This window comes from Pteropus medius, unplaced genomic scaffold (assembly GCF_902729225.1).
Source record: "Pteropus medius unplaced genomic scaffold, Ma_sr-lr_union100, whole genome shotgun sequence".
Lineage (NCBI taxonomy): Eukaryota > Metazoa > Chordata > Mammalia > Chiroptera > Pteropodidae > Pteropus > Pteropus medius.
Genome location: NW_024348242.1, coordinates 4,511,532 through 4,525,079, shown reverse-complemented (window position 1 = coordinate 4,525,079; position 13,548 = coordinate 4,511,532). Strand labels below are relative to the sequence as shown.

Sequence of the window (13,548 nt, the reverse complement as noted above, 5' to 3'; positions counted from 1 at the left end):
CTTGGATTAGGCAAAGCCATTTTAGATAAGAGATTAAAAGCACAAGTAATGAAAGAAAAAATAGATAAATGGGACTTCGTTCAAAACTTTTTTAAAAACTTGTGTTTCACAGTCAAGAAAGTAAAAAAAGGCAACTCAGAATGGTAGAAAATATTCACAGATCCTCATCTGACAAGGGACTCATATCCAGAAAATACAAAGAACTCTTCCAACTCAATAATAACAAATAATTAAAAAATGGACCAAAGACCCTAACAGACACCTCACAAAGAAGATATACAGATGGCAGATAAGCATGTGGAAAATGCTCTACATTGTATGTCCTCAAGAAAGCGCAATTTAAAACAATCATCAAATACCACTGCACACCTATTAGAATGGCCAATATCTGGAACACTGACAATAGCAAATACTGGTAAGAATGTGGAGCAATAGGAACTCTCCTTCGATGGCTGTGGGAATGCAAAATGGTACAGCCACTTTGCGAGACAGTCAGATGGTTCCTTTCAAAACTGAATATACTGTTAACCATACCATCCAGCAATTGCACTCCATGGTGTGTACCCAAAGGAGTGGAAACTTAATATCCACACAGAAACCTGCACAGGGATGTTTGTAGCAGCTTTATGCATGATTGCTAAAGCTTGAAGGTAACCAATATGTGCTTGAGTAAATGAATGAATGAATAAATAAACTGATACATCCAGACAAGAATTATTCAGTGCTGAAAAGAAATGAGCTGTCAAGCCATAAAAAGACGTGAAGGGACCTTAAATGCATATTACTGAGTGAAAGAAGTGAGAATACTGCATGATTCCAGCTATACTGTATGACATTCTGGATAAGGAAAAGACAGTAAAAAAGTCTGTGGTTGCCAGGGATGAGGGTTTGGAGAGAGGGATGAATTAGCAGAGCATAGAGGATTTTTAGGGCTGTGAAAATACTCTATGATACCATAAGGATGGAACCTGTTATTATACATTTGTCCAGACACCAGAATGTACAACACCAAGAGTGAACTAAAATGCATTTGGGTGATTATGATGTGTCCATATAGTTTCCACTCTGGTGGAAAATGTTGATAATGGAGGCCATGGATGTGTGGGAGCTTGGGGTATGTGGAAAATCTCTCTACCTTCCTCAATTTTGCTGTGAACCTAAAACTGCTCTGAAAAACTTTTTAAAAAAAGGGGGAACATGGGTGCATCTCTAGAAAGTATACACACCGTTCCTTTTTTGCAATGCCATAATGTAACTTCACTTGTCAAGCAAGTAAAAAGAGTATTAGAGGGATCAGGGTGTGGTCGGGTGTTCAAGAATTAAACCTGGAAAGAGTGACCATTGAGATAGGCGTAAAGTGAAATGATTAGCTTAAAACTAAGCCAGGGAAGAATAAGAACAGTTAACATTTATTGAGCATATACTATTTGCGAGGCTGCCTTCTAGGCCCTTTACGTGAAATCTTTAATCTTCATACAAGCCAGCATTATAGATATTATTATCCTTGTTTTATAGGAGAGTCAGTTGAAACATTAGTCCAAGATTACCCAGCTTATGAGTGCCTGAGCATTTTCAACCATTGAGGTGTCCAGAGACTCATTTGGCTTGTATAGTGTTTTTTAAAATGTTGATTTAGCTGCCAATATTTAAAAATCAGAGAATTTCACATCAAGATGCAGCTTTTTTTGATAAATTGGAAGGTGGGGCTATGCCAGGCTTCCATTCCCCTGGGTTTTAATCTGGCTGATTTTGCTTTCTTTAGTTTATGTGGGGGCATGCACCCTCCAGTTCACAATAGGCCACAGTCCCCCTCCCTGTCATATTCGACATTGAGACTTTATGCCAGTCTAGATTCGTTCTAGGTTAATACCTGCTGGTTCCTACAGGCATAAGATCAACCCTTAGGAAACAAAGATTTGGATATGGGAATCCTTTGCCTTTTTCTAGCAATCCTGGCCTACCTCCCTATTTTGGACTCCAAATGGATTCAAGATATACCATACAAAGAAAAACTTGGCTTATTAGATATATGGGCTGAAGAAAAAAGGCCCATCAAGTTAAGTTTTAAACTTGAGTGCTTGGGACTATGATGATACTATTGATAGGTATTGTTAAACATGCATAAAAATGTTTTAATTTAGTTATGCTTTTCCCTCCCACAGCCCTCATTAAATCCAAAGATACAAGCGTGCAGCTTAAGCGATGGGTTTATTATTGTAGCAGACCAATCAGTGATACTGCTTGACAGTATTTGTAGATCACTTCAGTTGCACCTCATATTTGGTAAGTCTAGCATAACGTAAAGCAATAGAATGGAAATCAAGTGTATCTTGCTACCAATTTCTACTGTGTTGCCTTTTCTTTACTCTGTTATTTCTAAGACTCAAAATTGGACTAATTTCAAGAAATTAATCTTGAGTGCCATTTTTTGTGCTGCATACTAGACGCAAAGGATACTGGGATGAACCCTTCTCTCCATAAGTCTAAGGGGAAACATACATATATAAAGCAATTTACTTCACTTGCATGGTTTTTGTATTAGAATATGGTAAGAAACAGTTGAGCCCAATTGTGTTTAAGTACCTGAATCTTATACATAATTTCAATATCATCAATAGATATTTGAGTACTTTTGGAATGTATAGTGCTATAAAAAGCTTTAAAAATACTTATGAATTCTTCGTTGAGTTAAAGAGCTTTAAGTATATGCACATATGGACTTAAGAAACGCAGTCTTGATCACAATATGGAGGCAAGACTCTCATAAGGTGGAATCTTAGCGTATCTACCCTGATTAGTCCACAAGATCCGGTTTTACCCATGAAATAATGAACTGTGTTAACATACAATACATTTGTATAGAGATATTGCTGTTGACTAATTTTAGTTCCTAAACCATTGACATGCTACTGCTTTTACTCATCTTCCCCTCTCAGCCTCCATTTCACTCCCCTAGGCCTTCTTGGCTGTTTCAGGAACAGCAACTTCCTCACCTTCAAACCTTTGCTCATAGCTCACCTCATGTCCTGAGCCCTCTAATACTGCAGTGTGCATGGCTCCTCCAAGCTCTCTCTCTGCTCTACTTTTTCTTTTTTTTTTCCCCAGAGAATTTATCACGTTCTTATATGTCATGTAATTTGTTTATTTTGCTAGTTGTTTAACTTCTATTACTGCCTTAAAATCTGAGCTCCATGAAGGTGGGACTCATATTCTCAAGGATGTGCAAAAGGCCTAGAACAATACTTAGCATATAAGTGCTCAGTAAATATTCTTTGACCGAATGAAGGTCAATAGCATTCTTTTTTACTTTATTACCACTTTTTAAAAATATTTATAAGAAGCTTGGATTAGTTGACTTCTAATGACAATTTTGCAATTTTTTTTGTATCGAAAAGAAACATTTTCGAAGGAGCTTATAACTTTGATTTGAAATTTTCAGATACTGAAGTGGACGTAGTTGGCTTATGTCAAGAAGGAAAGTTTCTTTTGGTTGGAGAGAGGAGTGGCAACTTACATTTTATTCACGTAACTTCAAAGCAAACACTGCTCACTAACGTAAGACCTTATGTTTTTCATTTCATTATTTAAGTTCTAAATTATCTCTTAGACAACTAAAACTCTAGCAAACCATTACTTAATTTGTTTTAGATTAAAATAATAATGTTCCTTTACATTACATCTAAGAATCATATCATAGAAATGTATGAAGTAAATGCAAAATTGTAAAATTAAGATTTGAAAATAGTTTTTTCTATTTTAAAACTAAAATGCTTAGAATGTAGGTGGAATTATTGCTAATGATAATTGATAGCTCTGCGATTTTAACAATATAATCTTTGGTTATATTTTTCTGGGTTTAATCTTATTTGAAATTAATTTGCAATTAGGCTTTTGTTCAGAAAGCTAATGATGAAAATCAGTGTACTTACCGAACTCTTGTTATTGAGAAAGATGGTTCAAGTGAAGGTAAGTTTTTTGAAATTTTTTTATGTTTTCTGACTAATACCTAATCAAAAAATCAGATTTATAGTTAATGAATTATATAAATTCATTATTATGCTACCTACACAGTGTTAAATTTTCTAGTGGTGTAATTAAGAAACAAGTTTTTTAATTTAGCTCTTTTCAGATGTTTAAATGTGCTTTTCCTAAATGTAATATTCTAAATTCATTTTTACAGTATTGAGAGTTCTATAGATTATCAAGGAGATACTGTGTTCTTTTAAAATGTTTTTGTGGGTTTTAGCATATTTGTCATATTTCCCTTTCAACAAATGTTAACTGGACCATAATTTATTTTGATATATCTGAGGGTTTTTTTTTTCTGGCAAGTGAATTTTGGTTTATAAAAGTTTCAAAGGAGTTAACATTGTTTTTGCAAGTAACTTACCGTTTCTTTGTAAATAAGCTTTAACTGTATCATTGCTATATTATTTGATAATTAGAATTTAAATGAGCAAATTGACATTTTTAAGCTAGATCCACATACTGACTTAAATATTATATCCACATGCCTTTTAGAGAAACTGGCTTGATTTTATTTTAATAGGTACCTATTATATGCTGCTTCTTACAAACAGTGGATTTTTTTGTATTACAAACCTTCAGCTTGTAAAAATTCAGCAAGGTAAGTAATGTATTATTTTCTTATTATTGATCTTCAGCAATATTTATTAGTTTTCCAGGTAAATTTTTAAGTGTTTTATTTAATGATATAATTTTAGTTTAATTACATTGTATGATATTAGGTATACTTTTAAGTATTTGTAATATACTTATTCTCCACTGTTCAAGCATCAACAGAACCTGAAGAACTGTAATTTGTTTATAGCCTTCAAAGAATTTACAGCTTAGTCGAAGAGATAAGACATACACTAGCATAGTGGTAATGCTTTTTGGTGGAATAAATGAACTTGAAAAAAAATGACTGTATAACTTAACAATATTGTTAACATACTAAGTCAATAGTAACAGTATGTGCTAAGTGAGTGGTGTGGACCATACCTCCCTTTGAGCTAGAAGAGATTGAGGAATTGTATAAAATTTCACCTTAACACAAAAGGGGTGACATGTATGTGTTTTATAGGTTAATACTATAAATTTAGCTTGCTTTCTCTTTTTCACACAGCAATTGAAAATGTAGACTTCAATAAAGCAAAAAAGGTAAAAAAACAAAACCACAATGTCTTCTTGAAACTTAGATTTAATGTAAATTTAGAGAAGTGTTTCTAGATATAATTGTCTACTGGTCGACCTTTGGGAATTAGCCTGATAAAACATTTTAATAACATTTCCATTTAAAACTACATTTATAACAAACTGATTTAAACTGATTTTTCTCACTCTTTCCAAGGAATTTGGACTGTGAAGCATATATATAACATTTTTATTTTTTATATTTTGCAGTTACAAGGACAAATCAAGTCCAGTTTTATTTCTACTGAAAATTATCATACTCTTGGTTGTCTCAATCTTGTGGCTGGAGATTTAACAAACAAAATCCCTATGATAATTGGGGTAATAATTCTTTTTATAAAATTTCATTTTTTGTTTCTGAAATGTTTCTTCATTAAAATATAGGTTTGGTTAAATTACAAATTAATTTGTAATACATAACAGAACTAGGAGTTATAAAATTAAGATAATAAAATTAACTCAATATGTAAACATAAGTTTCTATGTTGGAAAAAATATTGCATCTTTATTTGAAATTTAGCATTTCTTCCAATTATGAGTGTAGGCAAAAAAATAAACGTCTAATATTAAATTCAAAGGCAAAAATTTAATATAATTATAGCATTTACAACATTTTTTACTTGCCAACTTTACATTCTATGTTAAAGTGTCTTTAGAGTTGAGTTGCCTGAATGTGCCTACTCCTTATTAAATGTTCACGTAGTAACAATGAATAGCAACAGTTCACTGTTCTTTCCATCTTGTTCTCTTGAAAACGAACTCACATAGGAACTCAAAGATGAAAGCAGTTGAGCTTGAATATATAAATATATATTTTGAAATTAGTAATGTGTACAACTTAGGTGTTTCTACGTTGAAGAGAAGTCAGATCTAAGAACCAAATTCGCAACTTCTGTACTCTTTTCACTTCCGTAGGGAACTGGTAATTGTGCATTCTCAAAATGGGAACCAGATCCTTTCAACAAAGAAATGACAGTTAAGAATGTTATTGATACAGAGATCATTAAAGGTAAAATAAGTTAAACTACTCGTGGTAATTATTAGTGAGTTCTAATTTTCATGTCAGTATACTAAGTCTGGTGTATGGGTAATGACCATACTACTTTTCGAAACAAGCCCGATTTTGATACTATTCCACATACATGACTTATTCTTGATATGTTGCAGTTACTTTTCATTTTGAGAGGTTTTACATTTTAGTGGTCATCTAAAAAATAGAAACAGTAATAAATGAGAATGGGAACTTTTTGTTTAAATGTAGATCTGCCTTTCCATAAAGGTTAGTTTACTATTTTAATATGGCCATATGTAATACAGAAATATAATCCTTATACACCTTGCTTTCTCTTTTGTAGGTGCAAAGAAGTTCCAGCTGATAGACAATCTACTTTTTGTTCTTGATATCGATGTATGTTTTTCATATTTCTCCTTCGGTGTTTTCACTCGGTATTTTGTTTAACAACAAAAGTGTTCTCATACTTATAAAGACAGACTTTAGCCTGGATGGATGAATTACTACCTTGTGTACTGTGCTTTATTTCAGTTTACACATCAGAAGGTATATCCTGAAATATAAATTTTTAGTCATTAAGAAAATATCAACGAAATGTCTCTTTTACAGAACGTGCTGAGCCTATGGGATATTTATACTTTAACCCCCATATGGAACTGGCCCTCTCTTCACATAGAAGAGTTTCTTCTTACCACAGAAGCAGATTCTCCTTCTTCAGTCACATGGTACATCATGACCTTGGAGTGATTTCCCTTCTGTTAGAACCAGGTTTCTTCCTTGGTTCTGTTCTGATCATTCATTATATACTGTATTCTAAATAACACAGAACAGGCTGACAGGGTAAAGACCATTTCGTTGTCGGCCAAATGTATTGAGAACAAATAGGCAATACGAACCTCCAAGTAGTGGCATTAGAAAGAATGTCAGTCTAAAATAAATAAACAAATCAATAAAATTCCCAACTTGCTTGATTTATGCTTTCATAATAAACATCACCCCCTCAGAAAAGAAAGAGTGTCAGTCTAGACTATTATGCAGAAATCAAGTTCAATGTTGTCTGTGTGTGTCAATATTAACTTCTATATGACTATCACTTTCATTTAGCTTATATGTAACAGTTGGAAAAGCTTATTTGATTCACTTAAACCACCTTTTCTCTTTTAGGCAAGGGATTACAAATCTCAAATTAGTAGCTCTGACAACTACTACTAATAAGAAGGTATTGGAAAATGTGTTTCATGTTTGCCTATGTTATGTGTCAGAAATAGCATTAGTAGAAAAGTAGTTGTTAGGTAGTGCTCATAGCATATTAGCTCAGTTCACAAGACACTTGACAAATCAGAAATAACCCTGCCAAGTTCCTTTTTTCCCACTTAAAAAATATGAGTATAAATATTGGCTTTACATTTTAATCAGACCATTTCAAGAATAAAAATATCCACAAGAAAATGTTTATTATGTGATTCTTATATAGGTCTGACACCGAGGAATTACATTTACCTTAAATACAAATTGTAGAATGGGCTTCAAGTATGTGGATTTTCATTTATCAGATTTGTAAGGTGGGATAGAGTATAATTTTACATGTAACATTTAAGTAATACAGTAACAGGCTTGCTTATAAAATTATTTTTTACATGTAACTTTGTACCAAATATTCTAATCTGTGCCCTTGAATGTGAAGTGTGGAATTGTGCTGGGAGGTTTCTACTGACCTACTAAATTAATTGTCCTACTGTTTTTTTAAGATGAAAAACCTCATGGTCTATTCATTACCTATGATGGAAATACTATATTCTTTGGAGGTATCTAGTGTTTCTTCTCTGGTCCAAACAGGAATTAGCACAGTAAGTTGATGTATATTTTGAACCATTTTATAATAAAAATTAAGGATAACTAAGCTAAGTGTGAGTGGAAGTTAGTGGAATACCTGGATAGATCACAGGCTTATAACTCTGTTATCATTCTTCCTCAAGTATACTTGTCCAAAGTCAGACTTTTTAAAAAAGAGAACAAAATCAAACAAAACATCTGTCAGCTGCATATTCAATTTTCTTATGTCTCCATGGGAAACATAGATAACTAATTGGGGATATTGCTTTTTTTATTTTAACTTTTTAACTGTGATCTTTAAAAAATATATTTTTTACTAATTTGTTGTGTCTCTTACACAACAAATTTTTTTAAATCATTTGTATTTTTCTAAATCATTTGGCAATTACTTGCCAACACCACAACTTGTCACCCCTAAATACTTGAGCAGGTACTTCCTAAGAAAAGGGCATTCTTCTACAACACAGTTATCACACTCACAAAATTTAACACTAATACAATACCATTATGAAATATACCATCCAAATTAAGATTTTACCAATTGTGCCAATTACTTTAAAGCTATTTTTTTTTCCTCATCCAGGATCCAATCAAGTATCACATATGAAGTTTCGTTGTCATGGTCACATGGTAGCCTACTTATATCTAGAAGTTCCCTAATCTTTCTCATCTTCTAAGACATTAACATTTTTTTGAGTCCTAGTGCATTGTGTTATAGGATGCCCCTCTATTTGGATTTGTTTCCTCCATCATGATTAGATTTATGCTAAGCTTTTCTGGCAATTATACTGGCATAGGTAATACTGTGTCCTAACTGCATCACATTAAGGGGCTCGTGTCTGCTTGTCTGGCTATTGGTGATGTTACATTTGATGACTTGGTTAAGGCAGCTCTGCCAGATTTCTCCACTGCAAAGGGACATTTTCCCCTTTGTAAATTAGTAATTTCTGTGGTATTATTTTGAGAATATAGGAATGTCCTTTTCCCCAACAGATTAGATTAGATTTCCGTTGATAGATCATTTCTGCCTAAACCAGTTGTTACTCTAGTAACGATAAAATGAATTAATTCTGTATTTCAATTTTAAACATGTTTTTGTTATTGTTGTAGGATACCATATACTTTCTGGAGGGGATTTGCAAAAATGATCCAAAGTAGGTCATGTTTTGTTTTATCAGATAGGTTGTTAAATAATAGCTAAGTTAAAATTTACATATTCAATGAAAAATGAACTTATTTTGAAAACTTTTTTTCAGACTATCTGAAGACCCAGTCTCTGTTTTAGCACTTAGATGTCTTACAGAAGCTTTACCAGAAAACAGGTAACCTCTCATTTTCTTCTAAGCCTTATTAATGATAAGTTTAAATTCCCTGATTCATAAAAATCTTACCGAAATTTCTTTTCTGCTTAACAGATTGAGTCGGTTACTTCACAAACACAGATTTGCTGAAGCTGAGAGCTTTGCTATTCAGTTTGGACTAGATGTTGAGGTAATCTTTCATGAATTTATTTGTTTATTGGACAAACATTTCTTCGTGTACTAGATGCTGTGGAGACAGCACTTTTTGCTTCAAGTTGCTTGATATGGCATGTTTATATTACAGCTCGTTTACAAGGTAAAATCAAATGATATATTAGAGAAACTAGCTTTGAGTTCTGTGGATACCAGTGAGCCAACCGAATGGCAAAAACTTGTTGAGGAAGCTAAGGAAAATCTACATAAAATCCAGGTGTGTTTTCCCTTTCATCTACTAGAGTATTCAGAGTGACGGATTGGTAACATTAGGTCACCTTACTATGTCTGGCATTTGTGAAACAGGATGATGAATTTGTGGTGAATTACTGCTTGGAGGCTCAGTGGATAACCTATGAAACGACCCAGGAAATGCTAAATTATGCCAAAACCAGGGTAAGTTTTTATAACATTTCTAAGTGTTAGTTTGTCTTATGCAAAACAAAACGTTTCAATAAAATGAATCCTATTTCCATCATAGGCCTTTTTAAAAGTGCATTTTTTGCTGTAGATTGTTCCCCTGAGTGACCTTTGAACTCCATTGCTGGTTATAGCCCTTAAAATCAGAGTGTAACAGTTGGGCAAAATGTTGTGAGCTTTTTTTCATAAAATGCATTGTTTTTGAAGATATGTTATTATTGTTCACCGTTTATCTCAGTATTTAATGCAGTTTCATTTTTAGAGATAATTTTTCCTTTAAGTCACAAAAAATCCATCTTTCATGAAAAACCTAACATGGCAGATGTTTTAAAAGTGTTTCTTATTATTCATCTTAGCTTTTGAAGAAAGAAGATAAAACTGTTCCTGTCTATTCTTATGGCTTAAAAGAGGTAAGTACAATAGATTTATAGGTTAATTTCAGGGTGAATGTACCTTTACAGTATAGTCATGCACCATTTAACGACAGGGATACATTCTGAAAAGTGCATCGTTAGGTGATTTTGTCATGGTGGGAACATCACTGAGTGCGCTTACACACGGCTAGATGGTACAGCCTACTGCACACCGAGACTGTGTGGTACAGCCTATTGCTCCTGGGCTACAAACCCGTACAGCATGTTACTGTACTGGATTTTGTACTGTACTGGCAAGTATTTATGTATCTAAACAGAAAAGGTACAGTAAAGATACTGTATAAAAGAAAAAATGATACTTCTGTATAGGGTACTTACCATGAATGGAGCTTGCAGGACTGAATTTTGCTTTGAGTAGGCTTTATAAACATTGTACACTTAGGCTACACTAAATTTATAAAACAACATGAGATTAAATCAAGCACAAGAGAAAGTTGCAATCTAGAGATGCCATAAACGAGATGGATGAAGCTGCTGATGGCATAACTTGACATACTGTTCTACAGCAAACATTTTTTTTATATAAGTAGAAAGTATATTCTAAAATAATGATTAAAAATGTAGTATAGTAAATACATAAGCTAGTAACATGGTCATTTATTATCCAGGCTTACACACCGTACGTAATTGTATGTGCTATATTTCTACGCTACTGGAAGCACAGTGTACTTCTTTCCACCAGCATCACCACACACACAAGAGTAATTGTTGCGCTACGATGTTATGATGGCTACGATGTCACTGGGCTATAGGAATTTTTCAGCTCCGTTATTACCTTCTGTGACCACCATCGTGTATGTGGTCACATACATGCAACGCATGTCTGTATGCTTTTCAGTTAAAGATAGGCCTGTAGTTTTTTCAAGAACAAATTCTTTTAAAACTTGTTTCCTTATCTACAAAATGGGAATAATGATAGTACTTATAGAGTTATTTTGAGGTTGAATGAAATAATTTAGATAAACCATTTTGTGTAGTGCTTGGCATCTGTTAAGCATGCAAATAAATGTAGAATGTGATGATTATGATGGTACCAAACATACATGTGTGTGTACATATGCATATGTATTTTTTAACTCTCAAAGTAAATTCTTGGTGTAATCTAGCTAGTTTTTTACCATAAGGGCATTTACAAATCAGTGGGAAAACTAGTCGATTTTGAAGGGCACCCACAATATGCAAATGGCTTCCGCTCTTTTGCAGCTTTATCACATTGAATGATTGGAAATGTTTCCATTATTCTAAATCTTTTTGTTTTGTGTTAAATAAGGGCAGTCATATTTGTGGGAATTGACCTGTCATATGGGGTAAAATGAGGATGTGTGCAAGACTTCTGAAACAGAATCCCTCATTTTTGGCGTTTTTAATTTTACTATTATTTATTGCATACAACATTCAGATTATCAAATTATTTCTGTTTAGGTACTAAGGGCTCATGCAAAGTTGACTACTTTTTATGGAGCATTTGGACCAGAAAAATTCAGGTCTGTACATTCCTCATTTTTCTTCTTTGGACTGTGAATTAGATTTAAGTTTGGAATGTCATAAAAGATATAGTATTGCCTTGAATTAATTCATGTCTCTAGGGGATCAAATGATGGAAAATATTATCTTTCCTGCTAAGCTTTTGGCAGTTGTACACCATCTAGGAGAACTGGTACATTCGAAAGGCAAATGTAGATGTGCATACCTTTTGCCTTAACAATTTCACTTCTGGAAATTGATTTTATTAGATATAAAAACATGTGTGCCAAGAATATCATTATTTACAAATATGAGATATAATTACCCTCAAGATAAGACAAGCACATTAGGATAAATTAACAATGGATGGATGCTTTATTTTTTTTTCCATGTGGCAAGTCAGTTATTCCGATACTGTCATTAAATGATCCACATTTTCACTGGTGAATGAAATGTTACCTTAATTATATGCTAAAAATCTCATGTGTATTTCAATCTATATATAGACTTTAACTGTATTGAATTGATCTCATCTCCCTATTTTTTCACCAATATTAAATAGTTTTAACTAATGTAGCTTTAAAATGTCCTATTAGTCTACAGCCATGCTATCCTGAACAAACCCGAGCCCGTCTGATCTTGGCAGCTAAGCAGGGTCGGGCCTGGTTAGTACTTGGATGGGAGACCACCTAGGAAGTCCAGGTGCTGTAGATGTAAAAAATTTAAAAATGAGGGATTGTAAGCTGACAAGGCCCTTGTAATGTGAGGTCAACCAAGGGTTGCCTTGCCTAAAATAATAATAAAATAAAATGTCCTGTTATCTGGTAGACTGGCCCTATTCTACTTTTCTTATTTTTCAGAATGTGGGAAGCCAGTCTCATGTTTCTCTATATGGCATTTGGAATCAGAATCAGCTTATCCAGTTTAAAGAATTTTTATTGGGGTAGTTTTTTTTTTTCCAAGTGGCCATGTGCTGAACCTAAGATCAATTTGGAGAGAACTAGCATCTTTATAATATTAATCTTCTTATTTACGGACAGGATATGTCCTCCTACTCATTCTCTCCTGTTTTTTATGTTCTTGAGTGGTATCTATTTCAGTTGTCTTTATATAGATTTTGTATAATTTTGTTAATTTTTATTTCATTTTTTACCCCTACTGTTATAAATGGGACTTTTCTCTCTCATTTTCAAAGAGATATAAACAGATATTGATTTTTTAAAATACTTTTAAACCAACTACCTTATTGAATTCCTTTGTTATTTGTAGTAATATTTCAGTCGATCTTTTTTTCCAAGTATATAATTGTATATTTGATCATTTTTTCCAATTGTATATTTGTATCTTTTTTTCCAAGTATATAATTGTATATTTGATCATTTTGCCTCTTTTTTTTCCCTCATTTTTTCCCCTTGCCTAATTTCATTGACTAGAACTTGTAGAACAGTAAATAATGGTGGTAATAGGCATTCTTCTTTGTTTCTGACATTAATGGAAGTGCTTATTTTGCTTTATCATTTAAGCATGATATAGGCTTTTAAGGTTTTTGTCTTTTTATCATTTTAAAGAAGTACTCATCATCTCTTTCTGAGCTTTGATCAGGGCTGAGTGGTCATTGCAGCATTGCTGGTTACAGCAAAAGATTTGAAATAATCTAACTGTTCAACCATGGGGG

The 13,548-nt window shown here is 33.1% G+C and overlaps 1 protein-coding gene and 1 pseudogene across 1 annotated transcript in view; both read left to right on the top strand.

Moving 5' to 3' along the window:
* Positions 1-13,548, top strand: part of KNTC1 (kinetochore associated 1) — a 54,382-nt gene that overhangs the window by 2,618 nt on the left and 38,216 nt on the right. The window contains 18 exon segments of the mRNA XM_039879330.1: positions 2,163-2,283; positions 3,440-3,555; positions 3,888-3,966; positions 4,550-4,627; positions 5,129-5,163; positions 5,407-5,517; positions 6,112-6,205; positions 6,552-6,604; positions 6,818-6,933; positions 7,373-7,427; positions 7,957-8,055; positions 9,152-9,195; positions 9,298-9,363; positions 9,457-9,532; positions 9,647-9,772; positions 9,862-9,951; positions 10,332-10,385; positions 11,832-11,893. Of these exon segments, the coding sequence (XP_039735264.1) occupies positions 2,163-2,283; positions 3,440-3,555; positions 3,888-3,966; positions 4,550-4,627; positions 5,129-5,163; positions 5,407-5,517; positions 6,112-6,205; positions 6,552-6,604; positions 6,818-6,933; positions 7,373-7,427; positions 7,957-8,055; positions 9,152-9,195; positions 9,298-9,363; positions 9,457-9,532; positions 9,647-9,772; positions 9,862-9,951; positions 10,332-10,385; positions 11,832-11,893 (1,475 nt within the window).
* LOC120616159 (uncharacterized) lies at positions 12,469-12,587 on the top strand (annotated as a pseudogene).